Source organism: Cyprinus carpio, chromosome B6 (assembly GCF_018340385.1).
Source record: "Cyprinus carpio isolate SPL01 chromosome B6, ASM1834038v1, whole genome shotgun sequence".
Lineage (NCBI taxonomy): Eukaryota > Metazoa > Chordata > Actinopteri > Cypriniformes > Cyprinidae > Cyprinus > Cyprinus carpio.
Window position 1 is genome coordinate 471,917 of NC_056602.1, and position 16,766 is coordinate 488,682.

General features: G+C 42.0%; 4 protein-coding genes across 5 annotated transcripts in view; 2 read left to right on the plus strand and 2 right to left on the minus strand.

The window, feature by feature from the left end:
• The window catches only part of LOC109085918 (RNA binding protein fox-1 homolog 2-like), a 28,416-nt gene extending 23,250 nt beyond the window's left edge, over positions 1-5,166 (minus strand). The window contains exon 1 of the mRNA XM_042725254.1: positions 3,980-5,166. Coding sequence (XP_042581188.1) covers positions 3,980-4,186 — 207 coding nt within the window. The 5' untranslated portion in view covers positions 4,187-5,166. The remainder of the gene's footprint in view (positions 1-3,979) is intronic.
• A 48-nt stretch (positions 5,167-5,214) lies between these two features.
• LOC109085894 (G-protein coupled receptor 35-like) lies at positions 5,215-11,969 on the plus strand. Of its 2 annotated transcripts, XM_042725252.1 has the most exons (3): positions 5,215-5,355; positions 5,658-7,480; positions 9,799-11,969. In XM_042725252.1, exons 2-3 carry the CDS (start codon positions 7,126-7,128, stop codon positions 10,701-10,703), a joined length of 1,260 nt encoding a protein of 419 aa, XP_042581186.1. In that variant the 5' UTR covers positions 5,215-5,355; positions 5,658-7,125; the 3' UTR covers positions 10,704-11,969. The 2 variants fall into 2 exon arrangements, with proteins under 2 accessions (XP_042581186.1, XP_042581185.1); XM_042725251.1 differs by having other exon boundaries at positions 5,243-7,480.
• Positions 11,970-12,750: 781 nt separating this feature from the next.
• LOC109085869 (G-protein coupled receptor 4-like) lies at positions 12,751-14,497 on the plus strand. Its single transcript, XM_019100362.2, has one exon. It carries the CDS (start codon positions 13,079-13,081, stop codon positions 13,967-13,969), a length of 891 nt encoding a protein of 296 aa, XP_018955907.1. The 5' UTR covers positions 12,751-13,078; the 3' UTR covers positions 13,970-14,497.
• Positions 14,498-15,963: 1,466 nt separating this feature from the next.
• Positions 15,964-16,766, minus strand: part of LOC109085922 — a 2,701-nt gene continuing 1,898 nt past the window's right edge. The window contains exon 2 of the mRNA XM_019100411.2: positions 15,964-16,766. This exon is cut by the window's right edge and continues 574 nt beyond it. Within this exon, the coding sequence (XP_018955956.1) occupies positions 16,401-16,766 (366 nt within the window). The 3' untranslated portion in view covers positions 15,964-16,400.

Below are 16,766 nucleotides of genomic sequence, written 5' to 3' on the forward strand. Positions count from 1 at the left end.
TCAAAAGCTGAAGTCATTACCTTTATTTATTTGTTAGAATATGTATAAATCAATATTTCAACTAATATCAAAAGATGAATAATCAAATCAAAGTCCATTGATTAATCCATGAAATAATCGAGCATTAGTCAATTAATTGCTTTGATAATTGTTAGATTAACCAATTATCAAAATAATGTTGACACAACGAAGGATCTTTTTTTTTTTTTTTTTTACGTTTTCATCACCGTTAAATTCTATATAAACCTGACTGAAGATTATAGTTTGCTGACACAAACACAAAACTCTAATAAACAAGAACATGGAAAACATGCATTTTATTTGAATGAAAACTTCTTAGTATTTAATATTTACTTTTATATTCAACGTTCCCCTGGCTTTAAAAATCATTTATTTTCACTAAGCTTAGAGCAGTGCATTATGGGATTGCGTTCACATGAAGGACGCGTGTGATCCGTGCCTCTAATTGGGCTGCACGTTTAATTGGTCTACAGCGGTGTTTAATCAGATTAGCGCCGCTCCGTCAGGGTTCAAGCCCGGCTACTGTTTACACATTAAAACAAGAGGACAGTCTCGACACGAGGGACGAATGAGACGACTCCGTACCGCTGCACCTTTACTACAGGACTTTAACGGTTACTTATTAGAGTCCAAAAGATCCTCCGTAGTTAATATTTATAGCAGATCTGGACGCTTACACAACACATGATACGAGAAATCAGCCGGCGAGTGGAGACCGCTCTGATGTGAGGACAGAGTAATGGAGCTCAGGACGGCTCTGAAGACAATCAGGGGTTATTTCTGCTCTGCTGCTGCGTCTCTTTTCATCTTCTCTTGATAAACACTCTCTCTGAGCTCCATGCAGCTCCCAGCTGGAACTAATGTCCCTCCTACAGTCCCCTGAGGGAACACTTAGCAGTGCGCACTGCGTCGCTCCAGCAGACAGAAGCACACTGGGATCAGCCGCAGTGATGAAGTGTACACAGCCAATCTCACGAAAACACGGCCGGACCACAATGCACTGCAACAACCGATTGTAGAAACAAATCATAGTGTGCAAGCCTATTTATAGGACCATGGTGATTTTTTTTTTTTTTTTTTAAATTGCATCATTTCTGGTCTTGCGTTCAAAATTCTCATTACTGTAATACTTCAGAGCCTTCTTCTGCTTTGCTCTTAATGGTGACTGACTGCTGTAATTAATGAAATCCCCACGCTGTGCATTACAGTAATAAACCCAAAGATTTTTATGTTAAAATCTGTATACGTTAAATTCTTTACAAATGATGAAATTACATTTTGCATCACAAAAATGGAAATGGAAAAAGTGTTCACGATCCTGAAAAGAGGTCTGAAATGATTCACGTTGATCAGAATACAGCTTCTCTCTCTGGGTTTTGGGCTGAAATACGAGCTGGATGTGTTCTTGAGATTCTGCCCAGATTCTGCTTTCAGACTGAAAGTCTGAGTGTGTTTTTTCTGCTGATATTTGAGGATCACCTCTGATCTAAAGAACGTCCAGAGAATGAAGACAGAAACATCTGGAGTCCATGTGTGTGAAACAGACGACTAGAGCCGAGAGAGAGAGAGAGACAATGAGTCACAGAGAAGCCCTCCACCTCCCCGTCATGTGCCTCATTTCCTTAAGGACTGAGCCGCTCGCTGCCAACACACACACACACACACACACTTTACTGAGCTGCGTCTCACTGGAAGGACTCGCAGATCTTCTGAGAGTAGAAACTATGATTCCCTCAGACTTACTGACCTGTAACTTCCAGTGAAAGGAGAACAGCAGAACGGAATGATCAGACAAGAGAAGGACAAGAACGTGAACAGATGGTGCAGCTGAAGGAGGAGGAGCTCAGTGAAGGACGGAAAGACGAGATGATTTGTGAACGAGAGGACGAGTGTTTCAAAGCTCTCGGCTACTTCATGTGTGTCTGTTAGTGCCATGAGTCTGACCGTCTGTCTGCAGTTTATACTTCCTGTGTGTGTGTGTGTGTGTGTGTGTGTGTGTTACTGCTGAACGCATTTAAGATGGAGGTCTGGTGTCCTGACATCAGTTGTGTGTGTGTGTGTGAGAGAGAGACTCACTCAATGAGGTACTAAAAATAAAAAGACTAAGAAAATGAAAAACACATTGCTCAATACACTCAAAAAAAAAGGAAAAAAAAAAAGCTCTTTTGGAAGGTCAGTAAAAAGCAAACATACTCAAGACAAGTACACTGCACTAAAGAACCGTGATTCCTACTCTGGTGTGATCTGGAAGTAGCTACTATCTTTCAGTATTGTGACTTCTTTACAACTAAAACTAAATATTAAATAGAGGGTGGGGTTTATTTTAGTGCTCCTCCAGTCTCACTAAGGGGCGTGGCTAGTGAGACTCCGCCCACACCATCAGCTGACATCAGACAAAACGCCATTCCAGAGCAGAAGCAAATTTTCAGATTTTGACTAAAGATTACCAAGACAAACTTTTTTCCAGTAACCTGCACAGATTATTTGTTCACCATGACTAGCAATGTGTAAACACAAAATTAACTGCAATAATTCTGATTTCATGTGGACTTTAATTTGAGGAAATCTTTTAAAAGACACTTTCTTGACTCCAGACCGGCTGAGACTCGTGCGCTCGATCTATTGTCATTTGCAATAACCATCACCACCACACCCCGATTTTACTGCTCTGCTCGTGGGGTCAAAGTTCAAAGTTGCCATGGTAACACGTGTGCAGTCCCATAAGGGTAATTACTGGAGACGTGGGGTAAGTAGGGCACGTTACAACAGCAGAGCGGATCGTGAGCGACCCGACGACATCTGAGCATATTCAATACACACGGATCAGTGCATGAGGTAAAAATGCAAAGGCTTATCTGCAAATCTCCAATCAGAGCATGTGTGTGTGTGTGTGTGTGTGTGTGTTTGTGTATCCACCCCCCCCAGCAGCCCACGTCAGGATAAATGGGAGATCAGAGACTAATGCCACTCTGAAACAAGTGTAGATCTCTTTAGCACAACAAAAAGCCTCTTTACTGTCAGTGATACAGCAAATCCTCTTCTGACGGCTCGCGTGTGTGTGATTTTAATATCACAGTGGACAGCAGCGGCTCAGAAGTCAACTCAATGAATTCCTACAGATTTAGACCAAAGAAATTCTTAACAAATTTGCACTCACAAAAAACCGTTGCATGAACTGAGCTCCAAACACTGGAGCTGGACATCACTGTCCTCCAAGCTTGTGGAGCTTCACATCTCAGACACTGTAAGTGTGTGTTAAACAGGCTGGAAGACGGAATCAGACCGGTGTGTTTACACACACGTTCAATCAACATCTCATTCCTTTAATTTCCTCCATGGCCTGCTTTTCATGAGTGCGTGTCTCTTGTTACCGAACGGTTTGGTTCCCGCAGCCTCCACTCCATCTCTGTCTCTGCTGCAGGCGTGTTTCCAGACTCGCTCTCGGACCAGGATCAATACCTTTTTTGGGCTACACCAGCGAGCTCCACACACACACACACACACACATCTGCTCGGCCTTAAACCGTCATGGTGCGGTTTAGAGAATCCGTGAGCCATTAGCTTGTGAAAATGAGCCATTAGGGTCCATGCAGCACTTTAGATCACTTACCGGAGAATTAACAGAAAGAGAGAGAGAAGGAGAGATGATAAAACGCTGAAATGAGAGATGAGATGACGTCTGTCTACACACACAGAGGAGCAGAAGTGCTCATGGAGGAGGATGGAAAAGTACCGCAGGATGAAGAGATGGAGAAGAGAGCTGGGAAAACACCTCCATGATTCAGGAGGATCATCACAGCACCGGGGAGAGAGAGAGAGAGAGAGAGAGAGAGAGAGAGAGAGAGAGACCCATGCGTGCTGTTTGTTTTCATCTCATGTAACGGGCCGGATCTGAGAAGCACACAGCATCTATTCTTTCATGAACACAAACGCACAGAATGGTGGTTTTAACGCTTACCTGTCCGGTGTCTTCGGTACCGTCCATCCGCGCTCGTTTGCACTCAGCCCCGACCGAATCCCCCGCCGCCGCGGCTCCCTCCGGCTCCGGATCCCCGCGCTTCATCCCCCGAACCGCCGCCGAACCGGAGTCCAGATCCCTGTCGCGCTCCAGGATCCCGTGGCTCACGGGCAGCATTACAGATGCGACGTCGGTCGACATTAACATCGAAGAGGGCCGCGGACGCTGCGTATGAAGAGCGGACAGCGCAGGAGAGGTGTTCTGGACGAGGATCAGCGGCGCTTTATGGATCAGAACCGACGCGCATCTGACGCGAGGAAACCCGTTACAATGTGACGCGCGCGTGCCGCATTAAAGGCCTTTGAAGAGTAGCGAGTATCTCGGGCCTGGACGCGAACCTCGAGCAGAAGAGAGCCAGCGAGCTTTGGAACGCTTGAGAGGATCCCGCGATGTGGAACTTAAAAAGGAGGGATAAAACGAGTCTAAACGCATGGAGGGTGAACGCGAAGGAAACGCTTAATGCGTCTGAAGGGTTCGGATCTCAAACGCTCTTCCACCAAATTAAACGCAAAATCGTCAAGTTCGCCTTTAAAAACAGGCGTCACGGAAAAACGCGAGAGAAACGCGATGCATCATTCCAGTCCTTCGAGCGATTCAAGCGATTTCCTAAAACAAAGGAGTGGCGTGGAGCTGCTGCTGCTTTTCCTTTCTTCTTCTCTCTCTCTCTCTCTCTCTCTCTCTCTCTCTCTCTCTCTCTCTCTGTGGATTCTTGCGGCGGAGAGGAAACGCACGCGCACACGCGCCCCCCCTCTCCGGTTTCCTCGCGCTCTCGCTGCTTTATTCTTGCAGCGGTTTCCCGTTTTCCCCGTTTGAGCACGAAGCGCTTTTAGCGTTTAAGAACCGAGCGCTAGATGTGTATTTTCCTCTGTGTTTAATCTCTGCGTTTTCTTTGCATAAACCCGCAAAGCTGCGACCGGGAAGCGTCAACATGTGACGAGCCAAGAATGAACGCTCCGTTTGAAAGGAAGAAGAAGGAAAAAAACGTCTGGTGAAAAACAGCCGCGGCTGAAAGAGCGAATGTGCTGGAAATCTACGCTGCTCGGCGCGTGCGGGTCTGTCGATATGAGGAGATGATCAGGGCGCATATGTTTATCGATCGTGTGATTCATATGCTGCAGTTTGTTCCTGCTGGATTTGTTCCAGTGGAAACGAACGGCGAGGCGCGTCTGTGGCGTCTGCGCGACATCTGGCGGCCACATGACGTCATGACACCAGCTCGAGCGGACAGATACAGAAACGCACTTTATGAATTCTGTGTTCTGGATTATTCATAGTTCCCTTCACTTTAGGAGTAAGCGGAATCATTGAGCAAAATGGTATTGATTCACATTTCAAATAAAATATTAACAGCTACTCTACCAGTCAAAAGTTTTCGAATAGTAAGCTTTGTAATGTTTTTAAAGAAGTCTCTTCTGCTCAGCAAGCCTGCTTTTTGAGTTAAAATCTTGAGAATAAAAATGTAATTATTTATTATTTTGTTGAAAACAGCTGAGCAGAATTTTTTTAGGTTTCTTTGATGAATAGAAAATTCATAAGAACAGCATTTATCTGAAATAGAAATCTTTTGTAGCATAGTAAATGTTCTTATCTGTTAAATAAAAGTTTCATGTCATTCCAGACAGACTGATGATGATCAGATCAGATCTCTGTGTGCAGCACAAAAAGGCCCTTAATGGGTTAACTCCTGCGTACCTAACTAGTCTTCTACCACGCTACGATCCATCACGCTTGAACACATCATTCTTGCTTTGGTTGGATCAGCAGCTACGCTAATTTTTCTCTATTTCCGGGATTTACATCCCGTGGTAACTAGGATTTACACAAGCTCCAGTCTGGATCCAGAACACCTGAGAAGAGATGATGCCAACCCCTCAGAGGACCTCAGATGATGCTAACCCAGAGACAACATACAGAACTACCACATTTCGATATAAGTTTGATTGCATCATATAATAATTGCTGTTAATAGTGTTCACCGTCTGTGTGATTACGTCACTGACTGCATGAAGTTTACAGTATTTCTGACATCATGGACATCAAGTTGATACAGTCACCACTGATAAGCTACTTCTAAATATAATAGAAACTTTAATTTTCTGTAAAGCTGCTTTACAACGATTTGTATTGTGAAAAGCACTGTACAAATAAGCGTGAATTGAATTATTACAATTAATGGCAAAATGAATGTTTGGAAATGTAAACTGATATTTCCTACTGACACACTACAGCGAAAGATAGAAATAACTGACTTTAAACCATTTTTTAGCTGCTTGAAATACTAGTGTTTAATCATTTTGGCCAGCACTGTATCTTCTGGTGGTGTGCTTCATTTGTAGTATGTGTTGCATAAAAGCAATAAAACTCCTTAAATCATGAGAGTACAGTCATGCATTCTTTTCTCTTTTATTAATGAGGCAATTCCAGTTTTCTATGGTAAATGTCTAATTGTTTTTGAGTTTAAAAGAACTATCCACACTAGCATCTGATGCTTGATTTGTATCCCGGGAACTTTTCAGTGTTAGAACGCTGCAGACATGATGAACTGAACAGAGTGATATTAATAATAATATTATGCATCAGAACAGTAGCTCTGGGTTCTGCTGATGTGGAAGTATGCTTATGTCTTCTAACGAAATGTTTCCGTGTCATCAAAACTTGCAAAACAAACTCCAGTGCCTCTGAGAGCTAGCCATGCTCAGTTTTCTAGATGAATGCATTATTTAGTTAAACAAACAACTGGTAAATATAATACAAAAACAATGCAAAGTCGCTTTGGATATAAGTGCAGGTTAAATCTATTGAATGCATGATGTGTTAGGATCAGTCAGTGATTGAGGAGGGAATCCTCGAACAATCCCATCGATTAAAATGTTGTACGTTTCTGTCTACAAGCTTAAATTGTGTTTAAAAGACAATATGAATGAAATCTGAATGAGTGAAATTAACTTTTAATGAAACAGACACACTGAAAAAGACAGTGTCTGTATAAACAGAAGGATTCACTCTGAATTTGGAGCTGTAGTGGAAACTGAAGTTTTGGAGTCAGCTGAAAATGAAAGAGTGTTTTTGTACATGATGAAATATTTATGACAGTCGAGGGCTGTTCTGTGGTAAAGCTTGTCTTCAGCAGAGAGCCAGAAATGTGTGTATTTGCAAGATGTTACAGTAGATTTACTCATTTGTTCCTTGCATCACCTGTTTACACGAAGCTGTGCTCGCAGCCTGCAGTTACATCACAAAACTTTGATTTCTTTTCTTCAGCCAATAAAAGACCAGTTCTATTTGTTGACCCAAAAGAACTGCCACAATTGGTTGTGTCCAAACGTCCCACCTCTGTGTCCCGCGGGAGAGACACTAAACTAAGGACACGTCTAAGTTGTGTGATGGTCAGACAGACTTTGAGGATCGAAGCAGGACACCTCTGTATTGAGCGAGCAGTGGGTGAGTTATCTGACAAATATTGGTAATCATTTAAAGGGGTCATGACATGCCTTTATACACGAGTATGTTCATTTAGTTTTTGCAAAAAAAAAAAAAAAAAAAAAAAAAAAGCAGTCATATATTTGAAAAAACTATTATTTTGAACCCTCGTCCTGAGTTTAAGAGCTCGGTCTTCTGTAAGGTGTGTCAGCAGCTGCTCTTCTGATTGGATCACATCTCTGCAGAGGGAAAATATCAATGCATGCGAGTAACTGCTGCAGACTGAGCGGCTGTTTTTAATGCACCATTCTCCCACAACTGGACAAATATATAATGTTTTAGTTTTACACTAAAATGTTATAGAAATATGACTGAAGAGTTTGCTGCTACCACAGTTTCTATGTGAGAACACATACTGAGAGATTTTAGCAGAAATATAGTGTTCATTCCTATGAGCGGGTAACTGTGGGATTGACAAAAAGTTGTCAAAAATTTGTACAAAAGTTGAGTATCTGCTGGATTTAATGCATATATCAAATTGTTTACATATTACTATATTTCATGGAGATTTCAAATGCCGTTTGGATGCTACTTTTCACTAGACTGGCTGGATCATACTGTATCTTTAATGAAACAAAGCTTGCATCTTTCCAAATGTCTCATTATGCAGATTATTCAGATATAGATTAGGATAGTTAAAGCACTATGAAATCTCTTACGGTTTGTGATGTGACTGCTGTGCAGGAGTTTGCACCGCTTCATCTTTCAATAAAAGTTATTTGCGAATCCTGTACTACACTGTGACTCATTAAATATAAAATACTCTGTATTTACTTAGAATTTGGCTAAACTCATGGCATTAGCAGCCCACAAGGTGACAGTGTTGCACTGTGGATGAACACTTCTCCAGTGATCCAGATGTTACACGAGACGAATACAATTAAGATACTTCTAGTAAATTTAGGCTCATAATGCTGATCTCATATGTAGAACAGGGTTCCTCAAATCTCAAAGCCCTGATCAAACACACCTGACCAGAGCAAGCTAATCGAGGATCAGATGAGTGTGCTTGATCAGGGTTTGAGCTAAACTCTAAAGGTAGTGACCCTTCAGGGCAAGATTTGAGGAAACCTGGTTTATTGTTAAAGCCAAAAGAGAAGAAAATATTTAGTCGATATCCATCAGGTTTTGAATAAAATGTAGCGTCTCATTCATTGGTAACCATTTTAACATTCACAGCGCTGTCTAGATATGCTGGCTGACGTTTTCAAAATTTTGTCCAAATTAATGCTATTTTCAATACATACAATATGCATTAAATGGTTATTTATTTAAATAAATACACATGACTGTAATGGCAGGAGAAAGTAATGTAGATTTTACAAAGCTGCTATGTTTCTCTCTTCCACCATATTTGAAGTTTATGGCTCGCCCATTATCTCTAGTTTCACAGTCACGTCCAATTTCAGACTAGGAAACTCGTAATTACGATAAATCCGATAGCAGCATAAATACCTGCTTGTGTCCTCATATCTTATGTCTCTGCATAACTTGAGTCATTTTGACATGTTCTCCAGTTTCATATTGAGGAAAGTAGCAAATGCATGCTTGAAAAGTTGCTCCATCATGTGCCGTCATAATTAAAGAGAACTTCAAACATGTACACTATATGGACAAAAGTATTGGCACCCCCTTCTTACGAACAGGTTTGACTACTTTAGCAATTTCCATGAGTACAAATCTTAATGTTTAAGCATATAATGATGTTCTAGGGAATTGTGTGCTTCTCATTTTATAGCAGCAGTTTGGACAGGAGCCTCTTCTATTCTAACCTGACAGTGGCTCTGTCTATAAGGCAAGGTTCAAAATGAAATGATTGACTGAGTCAGTGTGGAAGAACTTGACTGGTCTGCTGTGACTTCAAACGCAGACCTTGAGCCAAAAACTCATCACCAAAAGTCAAAAAGGTAAAGTCATTTTAGACACTTCCAAAACTGTTGCAAATACAATTTTTAGATACATGAATTATGTTTCCATCCAGCTGCCACAGTTTTGGAAGTGCCTTTTTCTGTTCTAAAGAAGGGGGGTCCCAATACTTTTGTCCATATAGTGTATGTGATGTAACTTACAGCATGTCTTTATAGTACAGTGACCTCTTATGTGTCAAAAGATCAAAGACAGCTGCAATCCTAATGACCCGTTTAACCTGATTTTATGAGGTTCTCAGAGACAAACTCTTGAAATCATTGTCGCATATGGCTTGGTTGTCACCATTCTGGTGCTGAAGTATCTGGAGTAGATCTTGAGTTCATGTTGATAACAGTTGTTCTCGTCCACAGCTCATTTCATCATCATGTCAAACACCTCAGCTCTGAGCCTGAACTCCAGCATCTCTGGGTGGCGCCGTCCGCTCTGGTACCAGTATGAAGTGTGTGCAGACGCTCCTCATTGGTTCATCTTCTACTTTGGAGTCAAAGTATTGAACCTGGTTGCAGGATTCCCAATGAATGCCCTCGTTTTGTGGCAGATTCTGAGGAAGAAGAGTGAAGGCTCGACGTCAGACATCTTCATTTTTAACCTTTCCATCCTGGACGCTTATTTTGGTCTCATGACGCCGGTGGACATGGCCAACCGTCTGTACTTCAACGATCCGTCCGTCTGGTACTCCCAGCGTTTCGCCTACGGACTTAAAGACGTGACTCCGTTGTTTCTCACCTGTATATGTCTGGACAGGTACGTCGCTGTGGTCCATCCCATCCTCTTCACGGGGATCCGTGACACTCGCATCCGGATCGGCATCTCGCTGCTGGTGTGGGGACTCATCCTGGCCTACTCACTGACCAAATGCATCTTAGGCATCCTGAGCGTGAACGAGGTCTTCAGCGGAGTCATCCTCTCGGCCTTCTTCATCATGGTATTCTGCAACCTCTCCATCATCTGGGTCCTCAGGAAGAGCGTCGCAGGGAAAGAAGTCATGAACCCGGTGAAGAAGAAGGCCTTTAAAATGGTGCTTATCGTCCTCGCCATCATCGTTGGGAACTATCTGCCTCCCGTGGCTCTGTTGCCGTTTGCATCCACCTTCTCGTTCAAGAAGCTGCACTGTAAGGTTCTTCTTGGCGTCTTCTCCATCATGGACCTGAGCTGCACCATCGAGCCTCTGCTCTACATCTCTAAGATGGATCGGTCCAAGTTCTGTCAATGCCTGCAGAGTCCTTCCAAGAAACCCATCACCGTGAGGGTCTGAAATGAAAAACTGTCTGATTTTATGTGATTGTATACTTTTGAATTGTTATTGTATCTTTCTAATCCAGTGGTTCTCAACTGGCGTCTGTTGTGATTGGTCACTAAAAGAGGGAAAAACCCAAAGTTAAGTGTAAAAAGTAAACAAAACTAATCATTTGACATTAAAATAGACTCATCAACCAAATAAAGAAAAGAGAAAAGACCTTCCATATGCATAGCTACTGATGTCAAAGGTTGTGTGTCCATCAAATTCTACAGTAGCTTGGCACAAATTCATCCTACCACAGTAAGATTTCTCTTTATGGAGTAAAGTCTAATTAGACATATGGATCAGCTTGGACAGGGTGTGTGACGCTCTCATCCTCAAACCATGAACAAAACTACACACTCCAAGATACATAACATTCTCTCACTCTGTGCGTTTAGTGAACTGTCTGCTGCATAGAAACACTTCAATCTGGTTAGTCCTGTACATAATTTTTCATCTTGCTGAGCCTTTGCAGGGTCTACTTATTCCAACATTGATACATTTCAATGTTTAATATGTCAAATGTAGCACTGTGTTGCATGATGCTTGGTTTACTGCTCTTTTTTGAAATGCTGATTCGATCAAAACCAGTAGAGAAGCACTGATTTAACGAAGCATGTTGACTTTCTGAAACTGTGCTGGTTGTTGTGTTTTCTGTGTGTGGTGTTCCCCAGACGTCTCCTGTTTGCCTGTTTCTCCGCTGCTCGTTTAACTCCTCGAGACTCTCTTCTGATTGATCTTCAGACTCTGGGAAGATCAGGCTACAGCGAACAAATCTGAACTTCACTTTCTTCTCCTCACTGTTGTGTTTGTGTCAGATAACCTGATTCTTTTACTTCTCACAGAATAGATACCAGCTTTCCAGATGCATAATTAAGAACACTAACGAGTCACTAATTAAGACGTTAATTAAAATGCCTGGGGATTAATTAAGAACGGACTGAAGTGACGCAGATGGTACGAGCTTGTAATTGTGTAACTAGATGATGGTATGAGATTAATTAACATGAAAAACATTTACAGTAGATGCTCAGGTGAGCTTGTGTTGTCATTGACCTCGGACTGCTAGAGATGGTTTAATAACCCGAGCATAATAGACAAGAAATATGAACAGTTGCTGTATTTTTGATGCATAAAGGAACTCCAAAAATGATATACTTACTTGTCTGTGTTCACTTATTCTTCCATTCTGAATTGCCACATGTGAACAACCTCAGAAATGTCAAAATAACAGAAGAGGGACATTTATCTTCAGTGAAAACTGTAAAGCATACAGATTTGATATGACATATACAGATGAGCATATGAAAAAACCTGAAACATTCCTAAAACTCCACAGCTTTACATGAGATGAACACTAATTATATAAATGAGCACCATAGGTTCATCATCAGTAAGGGAAACAATGAAAGCTTTACTAAACTCCCATGCATTAAAACGTCTGAATGAGTGAAATGAACTTCAGATGCACAAAGGCAGACTGTAGAGTTCTCACACATACAGTGATGCAGCATCTGATGAAACGCACTGTTGTCCTGTACAGGTTTACGTGTGGACCGAAACACTTGCATCATAGACCGAAAAAAGACAAACTGACATTCAATTCTACACCAAAATACCAAACATGCATCAAATATATGTATGTTCGTGAAATGAGAATATACAAGTGAACAGACCAGTCACTGGATCTGCGTCTGTATAAAATCACAAACTAAATTTGGAGTAAGTTTTGGTTGCGCTCACCAGTAAATCAACTGAAATGAAACAGTGCTTAGGTTAATGGTATAGACTGAAATATTTATCGCTCTATAGAGTAGTTGTGACAGTCGAGGGCTCTCATATGGTGGCAGAGAGCTAGAAGTGTTGTTACGGTAGATTTGTTTCTTGCATCACCTGTTTACGTGAAGCTCTTCTTCTAACCTGCAGTTACATCACAAAATTCGTTCGTCCCCTTTCATCGAACTGCAGAGACTTTATCGCAAACTTTTCCGCCAGACCCTCCTCTCCATCCAATCACAGACGAGATCTTCTTGTTGACCCGAAAGAACCGCAACAATTGGTTGCATCCAAAACGTCCCACCTCTGTCTCCCACGGGAAGAGCTTTTCTAGGAGCTCCCCGAGAGAGACGCTAAACTGACGACGCGTCTAAGTTGAGTTCTGGTCAGAGGAACATTGACAATCGGACGGAACTATAGCAGACGCCTCCGAATTGAACGAGCCATATTTAACTCGAGAGAGACGAGCTCTTCAGATCATTGCTTGTTACGTGTCTGAAGTTCAGTAGATATAACAGCCGCTTGTCAAAGACAGATCATTATAGCAGACGTCTGCAGCTCATTTCATCATCATGGAAAACACCTCGGCTTTGAGCGTGAACTCCAGCGTCTCCGGGTGGCACCGTCTACCGTGGTACCAGTTCGAGGAGTGTGCGGAGGCTCCTCACTGGTTTCTATTGTACTTTGGAGTCAAAGTATTGAACCTGGTTGCAGGCGTTCCCCTGAACGCCCTCGTGTTGTGGCAGATTCTGAGGAAGAAGAGCGAAGGCTCGACGTCAGACATCTTCATTTTTAACCTTTCCATCCTGGACGCCTATTTTGGCCTCATGACGGCAGTCGACCTTTCCAACCGTCTGTACTTCAACGATCCATCCGTCTGGTACTCGGTGCGTTTCGCCTACGGACTCAAAGACGTGACTCCGTTGTTTCTCACCTGTATTTGTCTGGACAGGTACGTCGCTGTGGTCCATCCCATCCTCTTCACGGGGATCCGTGACACTCGCATCCGGATCGGCGTCTCGCTGCTGGTGTGGGGACTCATCCTGGCCTACTCACTGACCAAAAGCTTCTTAGGTGTCATGAGCGTGAATGAGGTCTTCAGCGGAGTCATCCTCTCGGCCTTCTTCATCATGATGTTCTGCAACCTCTCCATCATCTGGGTCCTCAGGAAGAGCGTCGCAGGGAAAGAAGTCATGAACCCGGTGAAGAAGAAGGCCTTTAAAATGGTGATGATTGTCCTTGTCATCATCATTGGGAACTATCTGCCTTCCGTGGCTCTGATGCCGTTTGCTTCCACCTACTCTTTCGTGACGTTCCGCTGTAAGATCAGCCTCTGCGTCTTCTCCATCATGGACCTGAGCTGCACCATCGAGCCTCTGCTCTACATCTCTAAGATGGAGCGCTCCGCGTTCTGTCAATGCCTGCAGAGTCCTTCCAAGAAACCCATCACCGTGAGGGTCTGAAGTGTGTGTGATTTGAGACTCTTGGACTGTGTGTGTCTCGGTTCGATCCAGGGATCTCCAGCCCTGCTCCTGAAGAGCTACTCTCCCGCAGACTCCAGTTATAACACACCTGCCTGTAACTATCCAGTAACCCTGAACACCTTGATTAGCCGGGTTGGAGCTGAAATCTGCAGGACAGTCGCTCTCCAGGAGCAGGGCTGGAGATCCAGTGGTTGGTGACCCAAACATGTGCTTCAGGTCTGTTGTGATTGGGCCCTGACAGCATGAAAAACAGTCAAATAATACAATAAAATAACCCTATATAATTATTATGACAGCGAGAAAGGGAGGAGAAAACACTTCCCATGTTCTTGTTGATGTCAAAGATTGTATGTCCATCAAACTCCACATTATTTTGGCACAAGTTTATCTTCATCTTTAAACACCATGAATAAAACTTCAAAGAAAATACAGTCCAGACAACATTAAATACACACATAAACAGGATGAAGATGGTTTGAGCAGAACATGAAACCACTTGACAACCAAAACAGACCACTTTCCTACGAAGTCCATGTTCATAATTCTGTATCTCACTGGGCCTGATCAGGGTCTACGCACTGTAATACTGATATATTTCAATGTTTGCTTTTGTTACTATTGTAAATCCCTGCATTGCCCTGATGTAAAATCTTGACTCTGATTCGATCAAAACCAGTAGAGAAGCACTGATTTAACGAAGTGCTCGTCACCAGCATGTTGACTTTCTGAAACTGTGCTGGTTGTTGTGTTTTCTGTGTGTGGTGTTCCCCAGACGTCTCCTGTTTGTCTGTTTCTCCGCTGCTCGTTTAACTCCTCGAGACTCTCTTCTGATTGATCTTCAGACTCTGGGAAGATCAGGCTACAGCGAACAAATCTGAACTTCACTTTCTTCTCCTCACTGTTGTGTTTGTGTCAGATAACCTGATTCTTTTACTTCTCACAGAATAGATACCAGCTTTCCAGATGCATAATTAAGAACACTAACGAGTCACCAATTATGATGTTAATTAAAATGCCTGGGGATTAATTAAGAACAGACTGAAGTGACGCAGATGGTACGAGCTTGTAATTGTGTAACTAGATGATGGTACGAGATTAATTAACATGAAAAACATTTACAGTAGACGCTTGTGTTGTCATTGACCTCGGTCTGCTAGAGATGGTCACATTAGGACAAGAAATATTTTACTTCACCGTCGTACAGTGCTGACTTTATAGCATACTTTGTTTGCTTTTGTGTTTATTTCCTATTATATGACCCTCTTATCTTTAATACGTGCACTTTTATAATGGTTATTATTGTTGATCAAGAGTTGTGTTTTATATTTCATTTTATTTTTCATACATACAGTGAAAATAATCATATGCATGTATTACCTGAACCACATATTAATATGTTTTATATTTTTAAAATGAAAACGAAAAGAGGATTGTTTTATATTTTATTTTGTTAAGTATACATACAGTAAAGGCAATCAAAATATGTATGTGTGCCTAAAATACATTTTTGTGGCTAATATGTTTAAATGAAAAGAGGCAGTGGCGTTTGCTATATTATTTTATTTTATTGTAAATCAATAATTTTCACAAATGTGTATCGAGATGTTTTTAGTGGTCCACCGATATTGTTTTTTTTTGACAGCTGATGCCGATATCTTAGAAAACAGAGTGGCTGATATATATCATATTTATTTATTCTAAATAATATTTAAGAAATTTGAAATAATTTGAAAATGATCCGTGTGTAAAATAAACATACTTATACTTTAGATGACAACTACTTGATTCTGATCTTACTACAGTATTTTTCACAAATAAAGAAATGTTTTTATAATTTATATGAATTATAATTGATTATTGTTTGTAGTATTTTTGGCAATTAGTAATCTGGGAAGTTTGTGTGCAAGATTATTTTTCTTACCCCACTGGCAGATATTGTTACTTGTTTGAAGCAAAAACTAACCAAATTTGGATATTTTTTTCATAAAAGTAATTTTACTTGGCAAGTAAAAGTATCTTAATTCCAGAATTTGTAGATATTTCTACTAGAAAACAAGACAAACATACTAAGGAAGAAAATATATATATATTTTTTGCAGTGTGTGTGATCAGGTGCTGTCAAAATAAAAGTCCCGTCTCGAACACATCGGCCGATGACAATGTTCGAAAAATGTCAAATATGAGCCGATATATCGGCCTTGGCAATATACAGGTCAGCCTTTAGTTATTTATGCTATTATTATAAACATTGCTGATTAAATTGGCAGAAAGCGGTTAGCGCTAGAATTTTAAAGGGGTGGAATATTTCTGGTAAAATTCTGGAAACTTTCCAAAAATTCCCGGAAGATTAAAAAAAATCTTGGAAAGCTTCCAAGATTACTGGAAATTTACCACCTTTTTGCAGCCCTAGTTAGCGCTGGGTAACTCTGGCACAGATCTCGTGGAGACTCTCCGTGCTGGCTGGCGGACCGCTGACGGACGTCACGTAGCCCGGATAGCGTTCAAAGAACTCCGGAGCCGGACAGCTGAGGCTCATCTCCGCTTCATCAGGCGGAGAGACAAGCGGAATCAGCTTAGCATGAGCGTAATCGATCTCAAAGCCCTCAAAAATAAGCCCCACCCCCCAGGCGCCAAGCCCCGCCTCCAGAAGCCCGGACACCTTCCGGGAGGCCAGCGCCAGCCGCCGATAGTCACCCTCCTCCAGCCGGAAGATGTCACTGGAGAGGGGCTTCCGTGGGACCAGAACGGTCAGTCCGGGCGTGTTGGGGAACGGTGT